The sequence below is a fragment of the Chroicocephalus ridibundus genome, chromosome 8 (assembly GCF_963924245.1).
Source record: "Chroicocephalus ridibundus chromosome 8, bChrRid1.1, whole genome shotgun sequence".
Lineage (NCBI taxonomy): Eukaryota > Metazoa > Chordata > Aves > Charadriiformes > Laridae > Chroicocephalus > Chroicocephalus ridibundus.
In genome coordinates this window covers 46,954,191-46,973,302 of record NC_086291.1, presented here as the reverse complement: position 1 = coordinate 46,973,302, position 19,112 = coordinate 46,954,191, and the positions used below count along the sequence as shown (strand labels likewise).

At 40.1% G+C, this 19,112-nt stretch overlaps 2 protein-coding genes across 2 annotated transcripts; both read right to left on the bottom strand.

Annotated features, from left to right (window-relative positions):
* Positions 1-1,202: 1,202 nt before the first annotated feature.
* Positions 1,203-5,412, bottom strand: LOC134519687 (transmembrane protein 238-like). Its single transcript, XM_063344190.1, has 2 exons — positions 4,876-5,412; positions 1,203-2,061 (listed from the first exon to the last, which is right to left on the bottom strand). The coding sequence occupies exons 1-2, from the start codon at positions 5,376-5,378 to the stop codon at positions 2,052-2,054; spliced, it is 513 nt and encodes a 170-aa protein (XP_063200260.1). The 5' UTR covers positions 5,379-5,412; the 3' UTR covers positions 1,203-2,051.
* Positions 5,413-8,967: 3,555 nt separating this feature from the next.
* On the bottom strand, positions 8,968-14,978 carry RSL1D1 (ribosomal L1 domain containing 1). The gene is made up of 9 exons (XM_063344953.1): positions 14,828-14,978; positions 14,565-14,704; positions 13,835-13,973; positions 13,073-13,221; positions 12,796-12,897; positions 12,092-12,185; positions 11,876-12,004; positions 10,883-11,089; positions 8,968-9,495 (listed from the first exon to the last, which is right to left on the bottom strand). The coding sequence occupies exons 1-9, from the start codon at positions 14,861-14,863 to the stop codon at positions 9,151-9,153; spliced, it is 1,341 nt and encodes a 446-aa protein (XP_063201023.1). The 5' UTR covers positions 14,864-14,978; the 3' UTR covers positions 8,968-9,150.
* Positions 14,979-19,112: the final 4,134 nt, after the last annotated feature.

Below are 19,112 nucleotides of genomic sequence, written 5' to 3'. Positions count from 1 at the left end.
ATCTAAAGAATCTAACAAGGAGCATTTGGTCCTTCCACATAGGTTTGGCTTTTTTCCTTTAGTGGAATATAAAACACATTTTTTGAGCTAGTTTTAAGGCTTAACCAGCTACAAAAAAACCTCTTGTATAATCACACCGCTGTAACCAGCGTGTGGTTCTTTGTGATTTTGGCTATGTTTTCAAGTGGTGTGCACAGGACATAAGTCTCACAGAAACCTTAGGGTCAGATGCAGACCCAGCGCACACACGCGTCCTGAGCATCTGCCAGCGCTTCTTCCCCATCCAGGGAGTAAAAGCTCTTTAATGGACTTTGTGCTGCGCCAAGCTACAACTGATAAGGATACCAGGAGACTAAAATAGTGTTAAATGTTCGTTAATGTTTAACTGCTAATAATTCAGTTGCCAGTTTCTATTTAGTACTAGCCTTCCTCATTTAGAAGGCAAACAGACTGCATGAAATGGTGACTGCGTTAGATTTTCAAAAGGAAAGGATCAGAGCTTACGATAGCTATTGTTCCCCACAGCAAGTACTTTTTATCATTGTTTAGACACACCATACGAATCATTCCACCTCTTAAACATTACATTTCATAATTCGCTTTACAAGTGAAACTATGGGGAATCAGAAAAAGCAGTTATCTCTGTTCAGAACAATTAAATGAAAAGAAATTCCTGTGAATGACACTAAAACAGTGATCTATATGTTTTAAGGGAGGAGTCTGTTTGGCTGCTTTTTTTTCAATCAGACCATTGTAACAACACAGTGGTGTCACATTGCAGTTCCTCCAAAAGGAGGAAACAATTGTACACACCTCCTAAAAATTGCAGTTAGTGAAGGAGAAATTACTTCATAGACCTTCAAGTTTAGAGTTCACCGAACCTTGTTGAAAAACTGAGAGCACTCAGAAAATATTTTAAATTAGAATATGCATAGAAAAGTGAAAAGTTACTCCTGTCATTTAGAAGAGAACATTGAAAGTCATTTCAAGAGTTCACAAGGAAGTACAGCCACAGTATTCTTAGTAAACGTTTTCCTTAAATCCACCTCTAGTATTCGATAAGGTGTGGCATAAAAACAATTGTACATTAAAATTTTAAGACCTACCCATATTTGCTAATGGTGGGCTCAAACTCTTAGTGTTAGTTCAAAACCAGAGGAAATCATGAGGAATTTCTCCACACAAGAATTTTAGGTATCATTAACTTTAATATAAATCTTTTCCCAGATGCTACTTCCCAGTTACATATAAATGTAAATGTTTTAATATTTTATAAAGCATCAGAGTATTTGTTAATCAACAGGGGGTTTTTTTGGTGGTGTCCCCGCCCTCCACCAATGCTTCAGCATTAGGAAAATTCCCAACATCACAGGACTAAAAATGCCTCTTCTTAGAGTCATCATATTACATCAGTTGCAACTATGAAGAAGGTACCGCTATGCCAACATCACTGTTTTGATTTGTCTACTTATAAAATCTCAAATTCCAAGTTATTCCAAAATAATGATGAAACTTTACAAGAGTCACTGTAAATTGGGTATTTACACTATAAACAACTTCTACTACATTTGCAACCTTGCATCAATGGTTTACAATAGATATTTTAAAAGCACCCTTACAAACAAAAGTATTGCACTGGCATCATAAAAATTCACAGTAAGTTTAACTTCCAGACCTTGGTAAAACAGTGCAAGAGCTTTTCATCCAAACATTCCCAGGTTATTAAAAATAAAAATTAAAAATATCTGTATCACACGCTGCAGTGACTTTTCTGTGAATCAGGTTTGTTTCTTTCTTAGTTCTCACTTCTTAAGAGATCTAGTTTATGTTTTGAAATGGTGAAAAAGCCCACAAAAAACCTACCCAGTCCAATACTGAAATAGGTGCATTTGGCAGAGATATGGCTCTATGTGTCCATTTTATACAGAGTCCACAATGGTTGCAGAGATTATTCCATGAGAGAATCCTATTGCATTGAGTAGGGAATTCTCTTTCCATAATTTGTAGCACTTCCCCCACTTTTAAAGGCAGTAACTTCGATAGTCGTGTCTTCAACAGATCCTGAAGATAATACATTAAGAAAAGGTTACTCCGAAAAAGTTTTAGAACAAATAGTCATATAAAACTCTAAACTGTCATTTGAAGTCAGTCTTAAAAGTATTTTTCCCTCATGTTTTAACAGCCAATTGGGACCCAAATAAAAGACCCATCAAGCCAACAGCCCATCTCCAATGGTGACCAAGGGTGGATGTCTCAATAAAGGCATAAGAATACAGCATGCAAGTAATATCTTCTCAGGATATTATCTCAGCTGACACTTACTGCCTCGGGTCTTCCTGAGCCAAATGTATTATCTTTGCATCCCTTCTGTTGTTTCCTCTGGCTTTTCAAATCAGTAAATTTTAATCTGTCACACTGTCCCATGTCAAATAATCCCACACTTCAGCTACATAGCACATGACAACTCATTGGTTCCTGCTTTGTCTTGTGAGAGCCATTCCATACGTACCTTTTCCATACCACTTACGGCTGTATAAGCCTCTAGAATATTTTAGACTCTGCATCTCTTTTCATGCTCAAGGATCCTAATTTATTTGTTATTCCTTTAATAGAATTCATTACATATCTTGAGAATTCTCACCCTTCTTATTCACTTCTACTATAATTTTAAGATCAGAAACTGGAACAGTATGCAGTATTCCATTAATAGCTTCAAAAAGTTATTAATGGCAAGAACCAGAAAATTATCAAAATGACAAAAATACATAAATAGTTTCTGTGAAGAACAAACTTCCTTATTAACACAACAGTTAATTTTCCAAACACTTGCACATTTTTTTTCTTTTTTAATATTAAGAGAAATCTGAAGTTAATGGCTCAGGACACTTTTCTAATGGCCAGTATAGTGTTGGGTTTCTTTGTTGGTGTGGCTTTTTTTTTTTTGTGGTGGTGGTGTTTTTTTCCCTCCTCTCTCTTGACAATATCTGCCCAAACATGTTTAACCCGTTTGGTTAAGTTCATAAATATTTCCAGATGGGGATCTGATTCAGACAGTTGTTTATGAGAAGATATAAAGTACTTCAGACAAACTTACTTCAAAAGGGAACCCTGAATTATCTTTGGAGGTGCAACCGTTTGTTATCCTTTATTCTACCTTGAAAGTTAAAATCATACAGTTTATATCACAGTGTGTAACAATTACAATGTATACACTCCCTCTGTTTTGGTTCATTCTGAATTACAATTACTAATGCAATTGGACCAAAGTTCGTTTACTACCACATTAGAAGCTACTGTTTACTTGGGAGAACTTGTAATGAAGCACTCTATATATTTGTCTCTATAGGAAATAATAAACCATAGATGGTTTCTGTTTAAAATCAGTAATAAGACTTGAAATTTTTAAAAATAATGGATAACTTCCACTACTATAAGTCCATCACAACAAAATACACATCTATGTATGCATATTGAAAGTAGGACCATCGACAGAGATGGCACATTATCTACTGAACTCAGTACCTATAATTGCCATAATCTTTAGAGGAGAAAGATTAGGCATAGTCATTTACAAATGTAATTTCTTCCCAGCAAATATGGATCTCCATCTGTCAATTCTAAACCCATTTCAGAAAAAAATGTCTTAAAATGTCTGTCATTTTCAACAGCCTGGTTTTTTTAACAGATATAGTTAATAATAAACTAAATAATAGTAGCAACTCTTTTAAAGTTGTATTGCTGCTGTCCCTTTCCGCCTCCTGCAAGTTTTCTATTAAGCAATAGTTATCTATATTCTATCTCCCTACTGTTAGAACTTCCTCTGAACAAAATTCGGCGGCTTTCATGAAAGAAGGCGATTTCCACATGAACTTTGCTGTAAACCAACAGTAGCTTCAAGGTTTAGTTTCAAGGAGCAGCAGAAAAAGCTGACCTTGTACACAGTGAATCAGAACTGCAAGATGTTCAGAATTCTCGAGCAGTTCAGACACTTAGAGGTAAACCGCTTTTACAGTTCCTTCAGAAAAGGTTTTTGCACGGTGAAGTGAAAGCTTGACTTTTTTCTTTCCATTTTCAAAGCATTAAGCATGCTTTTCTTCCTAAATAAACATGGGATATTAATGAACACACTAGGGATACTTTGAAAGGCTTGATAACCTTCAGTGATGTTTCAAAGTTGGACCAAGACACTTTCTTTGCACACTGGATCGTAGCACATCTTTTTTGGATGACTGGGGTTCAAGACAAGTAGTTTAACTATTGGTTGCGTTTATGAGTTTCAAACTATTAGCTACCATTCTGCCCCTAAGTTAAATACAAGTCAGCAATTCAATTTTTTTGTTGTTGTTCTCCAAGAAAGAAGCATTTCATGTTGCTAAAGAGGGAGCTTCCCCTCACAAGGCCTCATGTGGGTAGTGGTTAATGGCTACTTCATTACCCCACACTTAACTTCTGATGGCATTTAGTTACTGTGAGGACCAGTTCAGGACCACACAACTTCTATGCGTGCAGCAAGCTTTCCGCACGCCAACTCTATCACGCTCAGGCATGTTTTACTCCAGCTGGCCTTTTCTGTTCTTAGACGGCAACAGGAAGTATCTTCCCTGCCTGATCAAATTTGCACCATCTCTCTCACTCGATTTCTGTTACCACCTGAGTGGAGAAAGATTCCCAAAACTTGTGTTTTGTTTTGTTTTGTTTTGACGTGTCAGCTGTGAGCAAGTGGTTTAACACAAGTTTTTAACTGACTCTCAGTTAAGAGAGTTTTCTCAAGTTCCAGGCAAACTTAGGGTTCCTCCCCCGGTCCCCAGCTTCCCTTCCACTGATCCCTTTCCCTGGAGACCCGGCTCGGTGCACACACACCCCCCCGGCTCTCACCTGCCGGAGTCGGCGGGGCGGCCCCGCGGGCTCCGGGCGCGCTGCAGCTCCAGCTCGGCGGCAGCGGCGCGGGATCGCGATGCGGGAGCGAAGGCAGAGGAGAGGCGGAGGCTGAGGCCGTGCACCAGCCCCCGCAGCAGGCTGTCCCCGCCGCCCTTGGGCAGCGCCAGCCCCACGTCGTCGCGCAGCTCCTCCGGCGGCACCTCCAGGTTTCCGGCGTACCAGAACACCCACCAGATGAGGCTGAGGAAGATGCCGATGCCGCCCGCGTAGATGAGCAGGTCGGAGAAGAAGACGTCGGCGAACACGCCGGCCAGCAGCACCGCCAAGCCCAGCGCGTCGAAGGCCAGCGCCAGCCAGAAGGCGGCCACGCAGCGGCCCAGCCCGCCGGGGGCCGCCATCGCGGGGGGGGGACCAGCGGCACCGTCGCCGCCTCGAGCCGCCCGCACCTGAGGGGAAGGCGGGGCGCGGCCGGAGGGCGGGGCCGCACCTGAGGGGGACATCCGGGCCACGCCACGCCGCTCGCACCTGCGCGCGGGGCCACGCCTCAGCGGCCGCTGAGGTGGAAGGCGGGAAGGCCGCCGCCATGAGGGCGACCATTACCCCCCGCTTATCTTAGGTCTCCTCAGGCACGGTCGACACCCCGTTCGCCCAGGCCCGCTTCCTACCGCCGGCCTCTCCCTGCCAGCGGCGCCCCCTGACAGGCACCTTCCTCCTGCCCCCACCTTGTCGAGGCGGCTGGCGCAGCCGGTGCTTCTGTTCGTGAGAGAACAGTGGGTGCTAAAGAGTGGTCTGTGGTGGCTGTCGGCATTTTGGAGCTGAGGCGTCCCCTGCAAGGGGTGGTCACTGCCATTTCCTTGTGCAGGTGAGCACCAGGGACACACAGCTAGACCCAGTTGAGGCAGTGTGACCTTGTGAAGGGGGGGTGTGTGTTTTTTGCCTTAGCTTGCTCAGACACCCTAGAAGGGAGGTATTTCAAAAAAGGTGATCTTGAGATGAATGTACGTGTTGCATACCTCCACGCCTGCAAGAGGCGGCAGCAGCTATAGTAGGCAACCGAGATTTGCAAGACAGTTGCAATGCGCATCTGCAAAGTCACATAGACTACTTTAACTATGTTTGAGGTTGGCTTAAAAAGAGTAGTTAGAATACAACTTCAGGTTAACAAGCAGGGAGCTAGTTGTGAGTGCAAGATGAAAAATCCAACAAGACAGTTCTTGGCATAAAAGGCAAGATACATATTTCAGTTCACTCTTGTGTCAGTTAATGACCTGGTACCTATCTTTTAACACTTGCAAGTCCTCAAGCATAAGAACTATATTCAGCTGCAGGCTCTCTTGCACATACTCTCTCAAGGCCCTCATATCTAGCAGTTTCTTTAATGATGGGTAAGCCACACCATTACAGTAACTAGATATATCAAGCCAATGGAAAGTCTGACAGGCCTAAGAGCATATACAGCTTCCACGTTTGTAGAAATACAGTGTGCGGAGAATAATGCCACTGAGGAAGACTATTCCTCCGGTGACAACGAGTGCTATTGGTGTACTACAATAAGATTACAGACTCAATTCCTGTCATAGCACTTGATTCACGTTTCATTGCTCCTGCTGAACACTGAGAATCAAGATGAGTTAAAGCCACTTCATCATTAGTGATCGCCTGTGTTACATTATTCAATAAAAGACGTCCTTAGGAAATGACAATCTGAAATTCTCTTAAAAAGAAAGAAGCTAAGATTGTTCTAAGTATTTCAACAACACAATATCTTTCACTTTGAGACCTAGTACCACTTCTATCTTGAGTAGAATTATGGTACCAAAAAGCCTATACTGCTATTCTTCCTGATTATTTTCAAGTATCTTTTGGGTTTTAAAGTTTAAACCTAACTTCAGTAAGACACCTACGGTTCTACTTCTGCCTCATGTTATGGTGTTAAATAACCTTCTAACTTTTATACCTCTCAGAAGTGTAAGAGAAAGACGATAATGTACCCATTATCCAAGTTTGAGCGAGGTTCATATACCTTTGTCTATAGGTGCTTATTCCACTAGAATCAAAATAGCTTTTAGAAGTCAAGCTAATTTTAGGATTGCATGCTTATCCTGATGGCAGTAGGAATTCTAATAATCATATACAACCCTACGATAAATAATGATGACCATTTTGCTTAATCTGAAATTGATAGAAGGAGAAGGCAAATCTAATTACAATAGAATAACAAATACTGAGGGAATTTTAAACAGAAATCAGTATTAATAATCTTAACTCAGATTCTTTGGAAAAAGAGCTATTTAAGTCATAGTTCTAGCCACGTGGCTGTTTTACTGCGTGCAGCAAATTTACACCCCCCCTAGGGACCAAGATGTAATCAACTACAAAATGAGTTTCTGAACAAGTTTCTGTTACCTTCTCTGCATCCGTCCTGCCAAGACTTTGGTTTGATAGTATTCAGATATTTGCTTTATTATTGACTGATATTCTTCCCAGTAATGCTGAATTTAAGGGCTAATCTGAAAGACTCCCAAGTGAAGATCTGCGATAGCTATGTCAAATTATTACCGACTGATTTTCTGAATTCTAAATATATATATTTTAATAAAAGAGTACATACAGGAAGAACAAAAATCATAGCAGTAGTGTTATATATTACGTAACTGTCATAATCCCAGATAGTCTGCAGAATTTCAAGGCAGTACTTGTTAATATTTCAATGCAAAGGATGTGTTTTTCCAGGACCTACAAGCTAATATGGTTCACTATTACTCATATAGAAGTTATGATCTTCCTTTCATAATTCTCTGCACATCTACAACTTAAGAAACATTTTAACATGAATGATTAAATACAAAAGCACACTTCCAAAAGGCGAAGAGTTCTGTATCTATTCTCTTACTCTCTATTATGGAAGTGAAGTAGTATTTTGCAGCCCAGACTAGAAATTGATGGGATTACTTTTGGACAAGATCAGATCCTTTTGTTAGCATGAATATAACAGGGATAAAGTCAGACTTGTTTTTTAGACTAAGATTAATTATTTTCTTGATTAAAAAATGCTTATGGTAGACTAGAAGAAGAGGTTATGGGTTACAGAAAGTTGACACCATGGATCAACCAGAATCTTTTCATATTCTTTAGTGTTCCTTTTACCACTTCTTATTTAGCATCCAATTACTTTCTAGGTAGCACATCTATTGATATGGGATGTCCTAAATTAGAGATGGGATATGTTTTTTTGAACTCTACAAATTAAGCTGGTTACATACTGTTTGATTAATCTTCTTGTCTTTTTTGAGCTTCTTCCTATTCAGATTTGAGTAAAATATTGCTAATAAAAATTTTTACCACTAGGACTTTTCATTACAAGTCTGCCTCCTATTCTCACTCGGAGAAGGATGTGAAAGAATCATACAGACAGCAACCATTCAGTTATTCTGTAAGATTTCAAATATATAAACTTTCAGTTCTGCAGTATATATTTTTCATGCGTTATGGGACTGGTTCAAGTAGCTGGCACACCTGAAATTCAGACAGGCTTTGGTGTTTTTCAGGTGGAAGAAACAACAACATTGCAACCAGCATGCAGGGATACCCTCAATTATTCTGGTAGCAGAAATAAAGCCCAAAAGTGAAGGTAAGGAGATTCTGCTTGACATCATGAAGTATAAATGGTCAAAGCATACAACGATAAAAGTACAGTTATCCGTGATCTTTTTTTTTTTTTAAACACACAAATACCCCAAGTAAAAATAGCTAAAAAATACATTAAGTTTGGCTTGTTATCAGGCTAACTTAAATATCTGGAATAAGATTGATAGATGTCAATGTGGTTTCACTACATTGAACAACTTAAGAAAAAATGGTAGCAGCTATTTCACATTTTAAATCACATGTTAAATAGATTGCTGCTCTTGGTACGCGTGCTTCTGGTTCAGCTCTTGTCTGTTCCAGTACTAAGGTACACTTCAGGAAGATGCATTATTTCTCAGCTTGTTTTCCGGAATTGTTCCCTCCCTGCCCTTTGACACTTCAAAGAATTTGAGTGCTTTTTGTTTGGGTCAGGAAAAGATAAAAGATAAGAAATAGAGCCAATTAAGATCGTGAGTTTATTTGCTCATCAGTTAGAAGGAAACACAAATGAATCATTACAGGTCTCAGTGAAAAAAGCTCTTGGAATCATATTTTCTTAAGAAGGTATTTTACTTCATCAATCTATTTGTTTACTAAAAAGACACCACTGAATGAATATATAAAATGTGTTACAACAGACAACATTCATGCTGACTGTGGCCTACGCACTTCTTTGGGTGCTTGCTTTGGTGTTTTTGAAGACTTCTTGGCTGACTGTATTGATTTGCCAGCTTTAGGTGTTGCAAAAGACTTTGCTTCAGGCTTTTTGGGAGTCTTTTTCATCTCTTTTTCTTTTATTGCTTCCTTTGGCATACTGAACTGCTTGGTTTTTTTCTGTTTTGGTGATGTCTGCAAGTCTGCATGCTTGTCTGTAACTTTAGGTGTTGGTTTCGGAGTCTCCAGAGCTAGAGGTTGTTTCTTTCTCTTACCAAGGGGTGTTTTAGTTTTCTTGCCCAGGTTGTCATCTTTTTCTGGACGTGGTTCCATTTTCTGTATTTAAGACACACAAAAAAAATTACCCTTCCACCTAAGAAACATCTCTACTGTTTTTCAAGAAAAAGAATCAGTGAAAACCATTATAAATGACAAATGCTTTCTATCGATTGAACTGTGCCCTAGCCCAAATAATCTGTTCACATTTCAGTCTGGAAGCAGATTAAACACAGAACTAAATCATGAAAAAATAACAAAATGGTAACAAAGTAAATAGATTTAACAAATGGAAGGATCCTCTTGGCCAGTGAAGTCACTGACCTCTGCTGGCAGAGCTTTAAACCACAGTCCTCCTCTTGCCACATTTCCAGGCTTAATAGATTGATAGAGATCAGCTCTATTTGAAGTCCAGCTATAGACACAGAAACTGACTGCACTCTCATCTGTGCACTATGCCTGGTATTCCCTAGAATTCATCACATTCCCAGATGTCCCTCATGAAAGAAAGCTGCTGTCATCAGAACAATTCATACAACCCAACTCTAGCCGTATCTATTGCAGGTCTCTGGAAACAGGGCTCTGGCAATCAGATCATGTGAGCTAATCCAGACCTGTTGCAGAGAGCAGCTTGAAGCAACCTGTATGAGTTTTTCTGATGGGCCTGCACATAATCAGAGCTTTAGTTTGGGCAGAAGTTAAGAGTATAAGGATATGCTGCAATCATGAATGCAGTATAACTGAGTTGAATTTATAAGTGTTAATGTTTTATTCATCCAAATATATTTCCTAGGTATTTGTTAAACATAAGTGTTATCAGTCTGGTTGTTTTGAAGACAGGTTAATGACATGATTCACATCATCTCCAGTACTGGTAACAATAAGTCCATACAGTATTTCATGTAAGCTGCTAGCTCTCAACTTACATTATGTGATTGTTAATGTTGCATATTACTGTCCTAGAGAATGTTTCTTGTTTTTCCTCAAGTTTTGCACTCCAGACAGAAAATGATACATTAAAATTTAATTTTACAAGAAATTTAGTGATTTACAAGAATTTTATGATTCACTTGACTAAGTATTAAGCTGTTTCTCAATCACTTACCCTTTCTTCTGACTTCAGGCATGTTATATGACCTAAGCAAAATTGCTGCTATTCAGAAAAATACATAAAAGGACAATAACGACTGGCTTCCTTTGTCTGTAAGAGGGGTTAACTAAGAAATAAAAAAAAACTCAAAACCAAAAAACCCCAAAACAAACCATCTCCCCAAGGCACTCCCCACATACACTCGGCTTTTGCCTTCATGATATAGTAAAGTGAATTGGATTTTCTTTTAAGTGTGTTAACACACACTGTTCCCTAAGGAGCAATGAACGATTTAAACAGTTCAAAATTTTTTAAAATTAACAGAAATGTGAGTTATCAATATTATCCAACAATTACCTCCAGCTCAGCTAAGATGGTTGTTTGCATAGGTACCAGTTGTGGAATTTCTTCATCGTCATCATGATCACCTGGTTCTTGGACTACTTCTTTTTCTTTTATTGCAAACTCCTTGGTAGCAGCAGCAGCACTAGCTTCAGGTGTCAAAGTGTCTTGACTTGAATTCAGTTTTTTAGCTGACTTCTTCGGTTTCTTTTTCTTTTCCTTCTAGAATTAATTGGAAGTACATCTCAGACAAATCCCCACAATAGTTCTAAATGTATAATTGTTTCAATATGCTGAAAAACAAGACAGTCTAGCAACATTAATTTAAATACTGTTGTTTAATAGACCTGGACTGGTCAACCATACATAAAATATGAAAAAATACATTACTTTCAGAAATTATTATAAACAGCTCATAAGTAAAACAATAATAATGTCAAGATTGCAGTCTTTAAACTGAATATATATGCTCCAAATTTATTTTAGACAAAAGAACATAAGCAGAAGTCAGTACGAAGGAATAGCTAATATTTTTCTATTTAAAAAAAAAAATAGGCGAGCCTCCCCTCATATGTACAAGTATACGAGCTTGTGAATTATTCATATGCCACTGACTGGCAAATAAATAATGAATGCATAGTCTGTATCTGTATATGTTAATGAGTGTATTTTCAGAAGGCAAATGTAATTAAACAACAGAAGTAAAAGTTTTAAGAACAAATCTCAGTTCCCTACGGTTTAGGACTAGAAATGCTTAACTTACTTATTTCCAGTTTGCTTTACAACCTATCAGGGAGTTTCCATGATTTTGTTAGTATTACTGAGTATTTGAAAAGCTCAGAGTCAGGAGCACCTAACCCATTTGTAGCCATAAATACCTGGGATCAACTGCTAAACCATTTAAACCTAACACATCAGATACTATAATGCATAAAAGGAAGCCAAGCAACTAGTCATTCCAATTTGGTTTTATGGGAATTTTGAAGAATTTTTTTTTTTTTTTTTTACCTTTACTTCCTTTTTTTTGAGAGATGGCTGGCTGTCAAGCTCATCCAAGTTGGAGATATTTGCAGTAAAAATCGGAAGTGCAACGGATTTAAGTGTTTTGAGGTGAAGAATTTTTACATTTTTCCAATTCTGCAACAACAAAAACAGTACATTATGTAAAAATGACAAAGCTGAATTATGAACTGATTTGGCTTTACTGCAGTCAATCAACAGTACCTTTGGTAACTTCTTAGCAATCACCTCAGCTGCTGCAATGATATTATCTACTATCTCATCAGCTTTCATTCCAGTGTGACCTATACGTGCTGTACTGAAAGAAGAAAAGAGTAATATTTATACGTGGGCTAATAAACATGTGTCAAGTTACATGTTCTCAGGCATACCCAGAAATGAAAAAAGGCCACCTATCTGCAATTATCTTAATTTTCATAAAGGACGTCTAGCTATTGCAGAAATCTTTTGTGGTAACAGCCAGAATAGATTTACCTATATTAACCTTTCTGTATTTGGATATGCAACTTCTGCCTTGTATTACTAAGCATATTACCAAGTTATATTGTTTTATGTGCACAATAAATGAAAACACTTCTACAAGAACAGAATATTTTGGAAGCAGTTTTTTATCTAATTTAATAGAAATATTTTTCTAAGATTGTACGTGCTGTTTGACAGTGACAGTTGCCTAGAAATTCCTTAGGTATAAGGAAAAAGAGACAAAAAGTCGAACTTTACAGTAAAATTTCTTAAGTAGAACTACTGATTTCTTTATACAGGTTAAGGTTCAAAACGGACCGTATCTGGAATGGTGACCTTTAACCTCTTTTATTCACATATTAATGGAATAAAAATAACTCATTTAAAATTCCTACAGTTAAGGTACAACCGTCTTTCAAGTGAAGTATTAATCTGCTCATACTTACTAACAGCACCCTTTGTTGGTAACTGGGAGTGTCGTCCCCTGGATGTGTTTTTGTAGTTCCTTAGCAAGATTTCTGGCTTTTAGGTTTACAGATAAAGGTGCCCTAAAAAAGAAAGGAGGGAAATTTGAAAAAAAATTACAAAACCCCCCAAAACAAGCAAGCCAAACTAAAAACCACCACCACCGCCTCGCCGAAAACCCCTGACCAACCAAAACTTTACAAAGAAGAACTTTTAAAAAGATAATGCAAAATGGATATACAGAATTTAAAGACCTACTTTTTCCTTTCATAAAAGTGTTTTCCTAGGTGTGAGGGCAAGAGCCTTCTAATTCGGTCATCAGACAGAAAGAGATCAAATCTGTTCAGGAGGCGACGCTTTGCTTCAAATAGTTTATACTCTTTTTTGAGAGTTTTGTATGAGATGATCTGCAATGCAAATAACAGTTTAGTCCCCGCCATTGAAAACACAACCTAGAGCACTCCTGAGAACTGCACAGAATTAACTGCATAACTGACAGTCTATCATGGTGCATTATCTTAGAATGCTGAAGATAATCCATAGAAAAAGGATACAGTACTTTTTGTTTTAAGAAACAAACAATACGGATCTCACGCATAGTAACTGCAAATCACCAAACAGAACCTGAGTCCAAGTAACATCTAAATCAAGGTTAAATACAACAATAAAATTATTTTCTAGTTTTATTACTAGTAGCATAAACAATCCAGCTGCAAGCAACCCAAATATTCTTTTACATTTTGAGTTTTTCCAGTTGCTTACTCAAACTAAATATTGAGCATTTTCCTAGCAATTACATCTGATTGCTAAAAATCCTGTTTCAAATTGAAGAAATTATTGAGTAAATCTTGAAGTTTAGAAAAAGTACAGTTTGAATAGTCAGAAAAATCTTACTAGAGATCATTAACTCAGAACCAAGATTAGAATATTAAACAGCAGAAAACAATGACCTTCCCTTTTCGTTTGTACTAGAGGAACGAAATGGCAGTACTGTACTATACCATCATGTACCTCCCTTACCTGACTAACACTTTTGATCCCCTTCTGGATTAAAAGTTTCCTGTACAGATTTTCAGTCTGTTCTGCTGATAAATTCGGTTCATCCCTTGTGAAGAGGCAAACCTCAGCTGTTTCTGGTCGAATGCCATGGGGCAGTGGTCTACAACGAGAATACAAGATGGACAGGGAACGTCAGGAGAAGAAAGACATTTCTTCCAGAACTCGGTCTACACTGCCTTAACCCTTTAAAGAGTACTACAGAGGAGCCATGTAACTGGAGTCTGGTCTTTGTTAACTACTAAACGTCCTCAGTGGAGCCTCTACTTTTTAAAGCACAAAGAGCTGTAAAAGTTAAACAATGATATACCATGGCTCCAGTCGGATACAGCGCTGCAGCCATCTGTCCTGCCAGGAGCCGCTACCTCGTGGGTCCTGGAAGCAGGAGGACCATTCGTTCCCCCCTCTTTACACCACGGCTGCATCCAGCCAACAGACAAGTCTCTGCAGTACTGCGGCACAGATAAATAGACGTAAACTTTATCAATACAGCATAACTACACTTATATACGCCATACCGCCCCGCAGCGGGGCAGGGCGGCGGCCGGCTCGATGACTCCCGGTCACAGCATAGGAACTGCCGGGACAGAGCGGCGGCCGCAACCCCCTTCAGCTCAGAATCCGCGAAGTGCTCTTGTTAGCCGAAGGACAGGAGCCCCCACGGTAACTACGCGGCCGAGAGCGAATTTCTTACATTTTGATGACCTGCGCCACCCGCGGGACCTTCCAGACCGTCACCAGCAGCTGGACGTTCTCGCTCTCGTTGAGGAGCAGCGCGCCTCGCTTGGTCTTGCTTCTGGCGAAAGCCAGCAGGGCCTCCGCCGCCTTCTTCACCTGCAACGGCACCATAGAGGCCGCGGTTAAAGCCGGAGCCGAGCCGGGCCGGGCCGGGCCGGGCTGGGCCGGTCCGGTCCGGTCCGGTCCGGTCCCGTCCCGTCCCGTCCCGTCCCGCCGCACCTGGGCGCGCTCCAGCTGCTCCGGGCCCCCCGCCATGGCTCCTACTGGGCCACGTGCGGCCGCCGCGCCTGCGCACAGGCCGCCTTCCGGGCACGGCGGGGAACCTCCGGGGCGGGCCGAGGAGGCCGCACCGCCCCCCGCATGACGCCCCGGTTGAGGCGGGCTCGGCTGCGGAGGGAGGTGTACGGTCCCTACCTCCCTGCAGCCTGCCAGGGCGGTAGCGCCAGCAGTTAAGGGAAGGCGGTTCAGGGGTGCGTGCAGCCGGGGCTTCACAGCCTCCAGGGAAGGAGGCTGCGCTCCCTGTGCCGGCACCCCGTTCCTGTGCCTGCCGGGCCTCACGGTGAAAAGATGGGCTTTGTCGTACTCGCCTAGATCTACTGATGGTGCTGTATTGGTCTAGCCCGAGATGCTGCTGGCCACCTTTGCCTCCAGGGAACATGTTTAGATTGCTCGTGTCTAGCTTGTTGTGCCCCAGGTCTTTTCCAGCAGAGCTGCTGCCGAGCCAGTCATGCCCCAACTCGTTCCCAAATGCAAATTTGCATTTGCCTTTGTTGAATATGAAAAGGTTTGTGTTGCCCAATCCCTCCAGCCTGTCTAGGTGCCTCTCTACATGAGCCCTGCCCCCAGCGGTATTGATTGATCCCCAAGTTTGATGTCATCTGCAAACTTGATGTGTCCATGCTTCAGGTCACTGATCAATATATTAAAATAGAGCATGCCCAAAGATAAATCCCAGTAAAAAATCTCCATTTGTTATTGGCCTTCAGGTAGAGTACAAGCCATTATCTCTGCCCTCAGAGCCCCATTGTCCAACCAGTTGTTAGCCATCTAGTTGGCCACCCACCCAGACCATGACATTTAGGATACAAGAAGATTGTGGGAGGCTGTTGAAAGCTGAGCTGAGGTGAATGCCATCCACTCCTTTCCTCTCATTTGCAAATCTAGTAATTTTGTCATAGAAAGTAATCAGGTTGGTCAGGATGATGTGCAGTTGGTCCATCCATGCTGATTGTTCCCAAGCACCTCCTTCATATGCCCAAAAATGTATTCCAAGAGGACTTATTCCACGATTTTCCCAGGGACAAAGTGAGCATGACCAGTTTGTGGCTCTCAGATCCTCCTCTTGGTGTTCTCTGGAGGTGGGGGAACATTTGCTTTTCTCCAGTCATTGGGACCCTCCCTCATTTTCCTTTCAAAGGTGACAGAGTATTGTTCTGACTTCAGCCAGCTCTCAGGATCCTTGAATGCAGCCCAACTGGACCCAAAATCACTTGCCCTGCTCAGCAACCATCCCACATGTCCTTGTTTGGCCTTTTTCTGCTGCTGTAGAAGCTATTCTTGTTGCCCTTGACATCCTGGCCTGTTTCAATTGCAGGTGAGCTTTTATTCTCCTAAGAAAATCCTTACATGCCTGAGCAATGTTTATAGATTCCTTCTTTGCAGCCTGTCCCTAATTTTACCTCCTGAATTACTGTCTTTTTGCACTGGAGTGTCATAAGTTACATGTTTAGCCAAGCCAGTCTCCTGATAGATGTACGTGCTTTCCTGAGTGTCAGGAGTGACTGTTTTTATGGTTGGAGGAGGTTGTCCTAAAGACCTGCTGCCAGCTTTCTTTCCTGAGCTCCTTTGCCCTTCAGAGCTAGCGGTTCTCTGAATAAACCAGAGTCTTCTGAAGTCCAGGGGCTGTACTCTGCTATGCATCTTCCTCAGACACCTCTCAGCATCTTGAACTCCACTATTTCCAGGTCACTACAGTTGAGGCTGCCACTGATTATTACATGCCAAACCATTGGTGTGAATAGCAAAGGCAGAATTGCTGCATCTCCATTTCAGTTTAGAAATGCATTGACTGACTACATGGAAGTAGCTTAATTGTGGGATGCTTATTCCATCCCGTTCCACACTGGGTAAGTGCATTGTTTTGAGATCAAATCTAGCCTGGCACTATTTTGGCCTCATTCTCACAGTGCTGCGTGCACCCTGGCAGCTTTGGGCTGTCTGCATTCATCACACAGGTAAGCTGCTACCCGGATAATCAGCTATACATAACCAGGGGTTAAATACACATGAAATCAGGACTCTCAGTCATTCACTATTCTCCTCCTCTAGATTTTTTCCTGCTCTTTGCCTTTTTAGTTATGGCTTTATTCCTTCTCATCAGATATCTTCCAACAAAATTTGTGATCTGTCTGTGTGCCAGTACGAAGAGAAAGGAATTAAATTACCCCAGTCTCTTGGAAAGCTGCTTTATGTGATAATTTACGTTTTCAGTCTGCTGGTAGTGTTCATGGAGCAACAGTGGAATAGTTGATGTCTTCAAGACTTCCCCAGACTTAGGAAAGAACTGTGTGATCATATACTGATATTAAAGAGTGAAAAAAAATCCTAGAAAATGGAAGTTTTCATTTTCTATTGTGTGATTTGTACAAATGAACAAAATAAATGAAACTGGTTGAGAAAAAGAGAAGCTATCCTTTGTTGCCATGTAGTTGTATGAAGTATTGATTAGAGAAATTTCTGAAAGGCTAGGAACATGCAGAGTAGCCAAATAGGGCAGACTCATTAAAATCTTTTCAGCAGTGCTAGAATTTATGCATATGATACTAGCTGTGGTGTTTTATAGTCTGATAATTGCATTAGCCTTGCTCCTATCTCTGCATCGGCTTTGCGTATTTTAGAGCAGCCATGTTTTAATAAAACATCAACATATTAGCATGTCATGTTAAAACAAAAAAGTCAGATGACTGAGACATCTCTGAAAATAAGCCAGGCTAGTCTTATAAGATATGACTGAACGGTATGTTTGAAGCCTGACTATACTGGGTCAGCATAGCATTAATAGGATAAAACTAGAGAGGCTATTATTAGACTCAAATTCAAATTTTTCACATATCAGTCTCATCGAAGTACATTTTTCTGCAACATTTTAAGTCCGATGACTAAATTTTACTAGATGTGATTTAACTGACTTAGTATGATCATTTTATCTTGAAAGGTGTTTGACATAGCTAATAGAGCTGTCTTGTAAAAATAAATTAATCTCTGGGTAATATTTCAGCTTAATACAGCATGCAATGAATATAAAGAGTGTGCTTTTAATTTAGCAAGTTCACAAGTAATAGTTACTCTTACATGGGAAATTATGTTTGTTACCTTCATCAATTTCATTGCTGTACACTAAATATATTCTGCACTAGCCCTCAATTTAACCTTGTCTGATGACAAAAGTATGTATTTTTCCTTAAGCCATTTCTCACACTTATTTAAATACTGAGATTTAAAATTACATAATTGCAAGCCATTCTACCTCATTAGTTAAGAGGATGTTTCTATATATCCCTAATTTTATACTTTCTCCTAGCAAAAGGGATGTACAAGAAGCAATTGTTTCTGCTGTAAACAGGTCTCTGAGGTTTAAGATTATTCCCTTAGTGTGCATCCCAAAAGCTCCAATACCAGGCTTGCTTTCCTCCAGATTATTTGATGGCAGATGTAAAAATCCCAGGTCTCTAGAAGTGTATTTCTCGTAACAAAAGTAGCAAAAAGAATATGCAGAAATTAAACCCGGAGTAAGACATCCCTTACAAAGAGATCTCCAAAAAGAATCTCCTGGCTAGATCTGGAATTCAAGCACTAGTTTTCTTTAGATTGTGTTCCTTTGCAATCCTCGTCTAAGCCTCTAGCTAAACTCTAATTAACTGTCAGATAGATGGATACTTACAGTGCAAGTTATTAACTTATTCAAAGACTACTTTCTCAGAGGCACCTGTCTTTGTGACACAAGCTGCAAAGTTTTCTTGTTTCCTTTGCCTGTCATCAGTTCCACAGGGTTAACAGATGACAGGAACAGTCTCAAGTACCTTTTTTTCATCCACCAGTTAGTCTGTCATATCTCTTATTACTCAGAAATATGTGGATTTTTTTAGGTGTGTGTAACTGAGGAGAGATATAGACAAATCCAATTTATGTTGGAAGTTGAGACTTTTTTGGGAAGTAAAGCTAGTGAAAGGAAATGTATTTTTAAAAGTTATATATAAACACAACAGGTTTTGGGTTTGTTAGCATAAATTTCCATTTTATATTAAGACTGGACTCCTTTCTAGCACTTCTTCAGAGGAAAAGAAGGATTTTGTCAGGTTTATAGTGTGTTAAAATAAACACAAGGAAAGAAACAGGTTCACAATATAAAATCTTCAGTAGTAACTCCAGTTTTGTTGGTATATTTTTCTTTACCAAATCCTCTATAGGGTATACAAAAACAGCAGAATAAGTAAGAGCCTTTAAG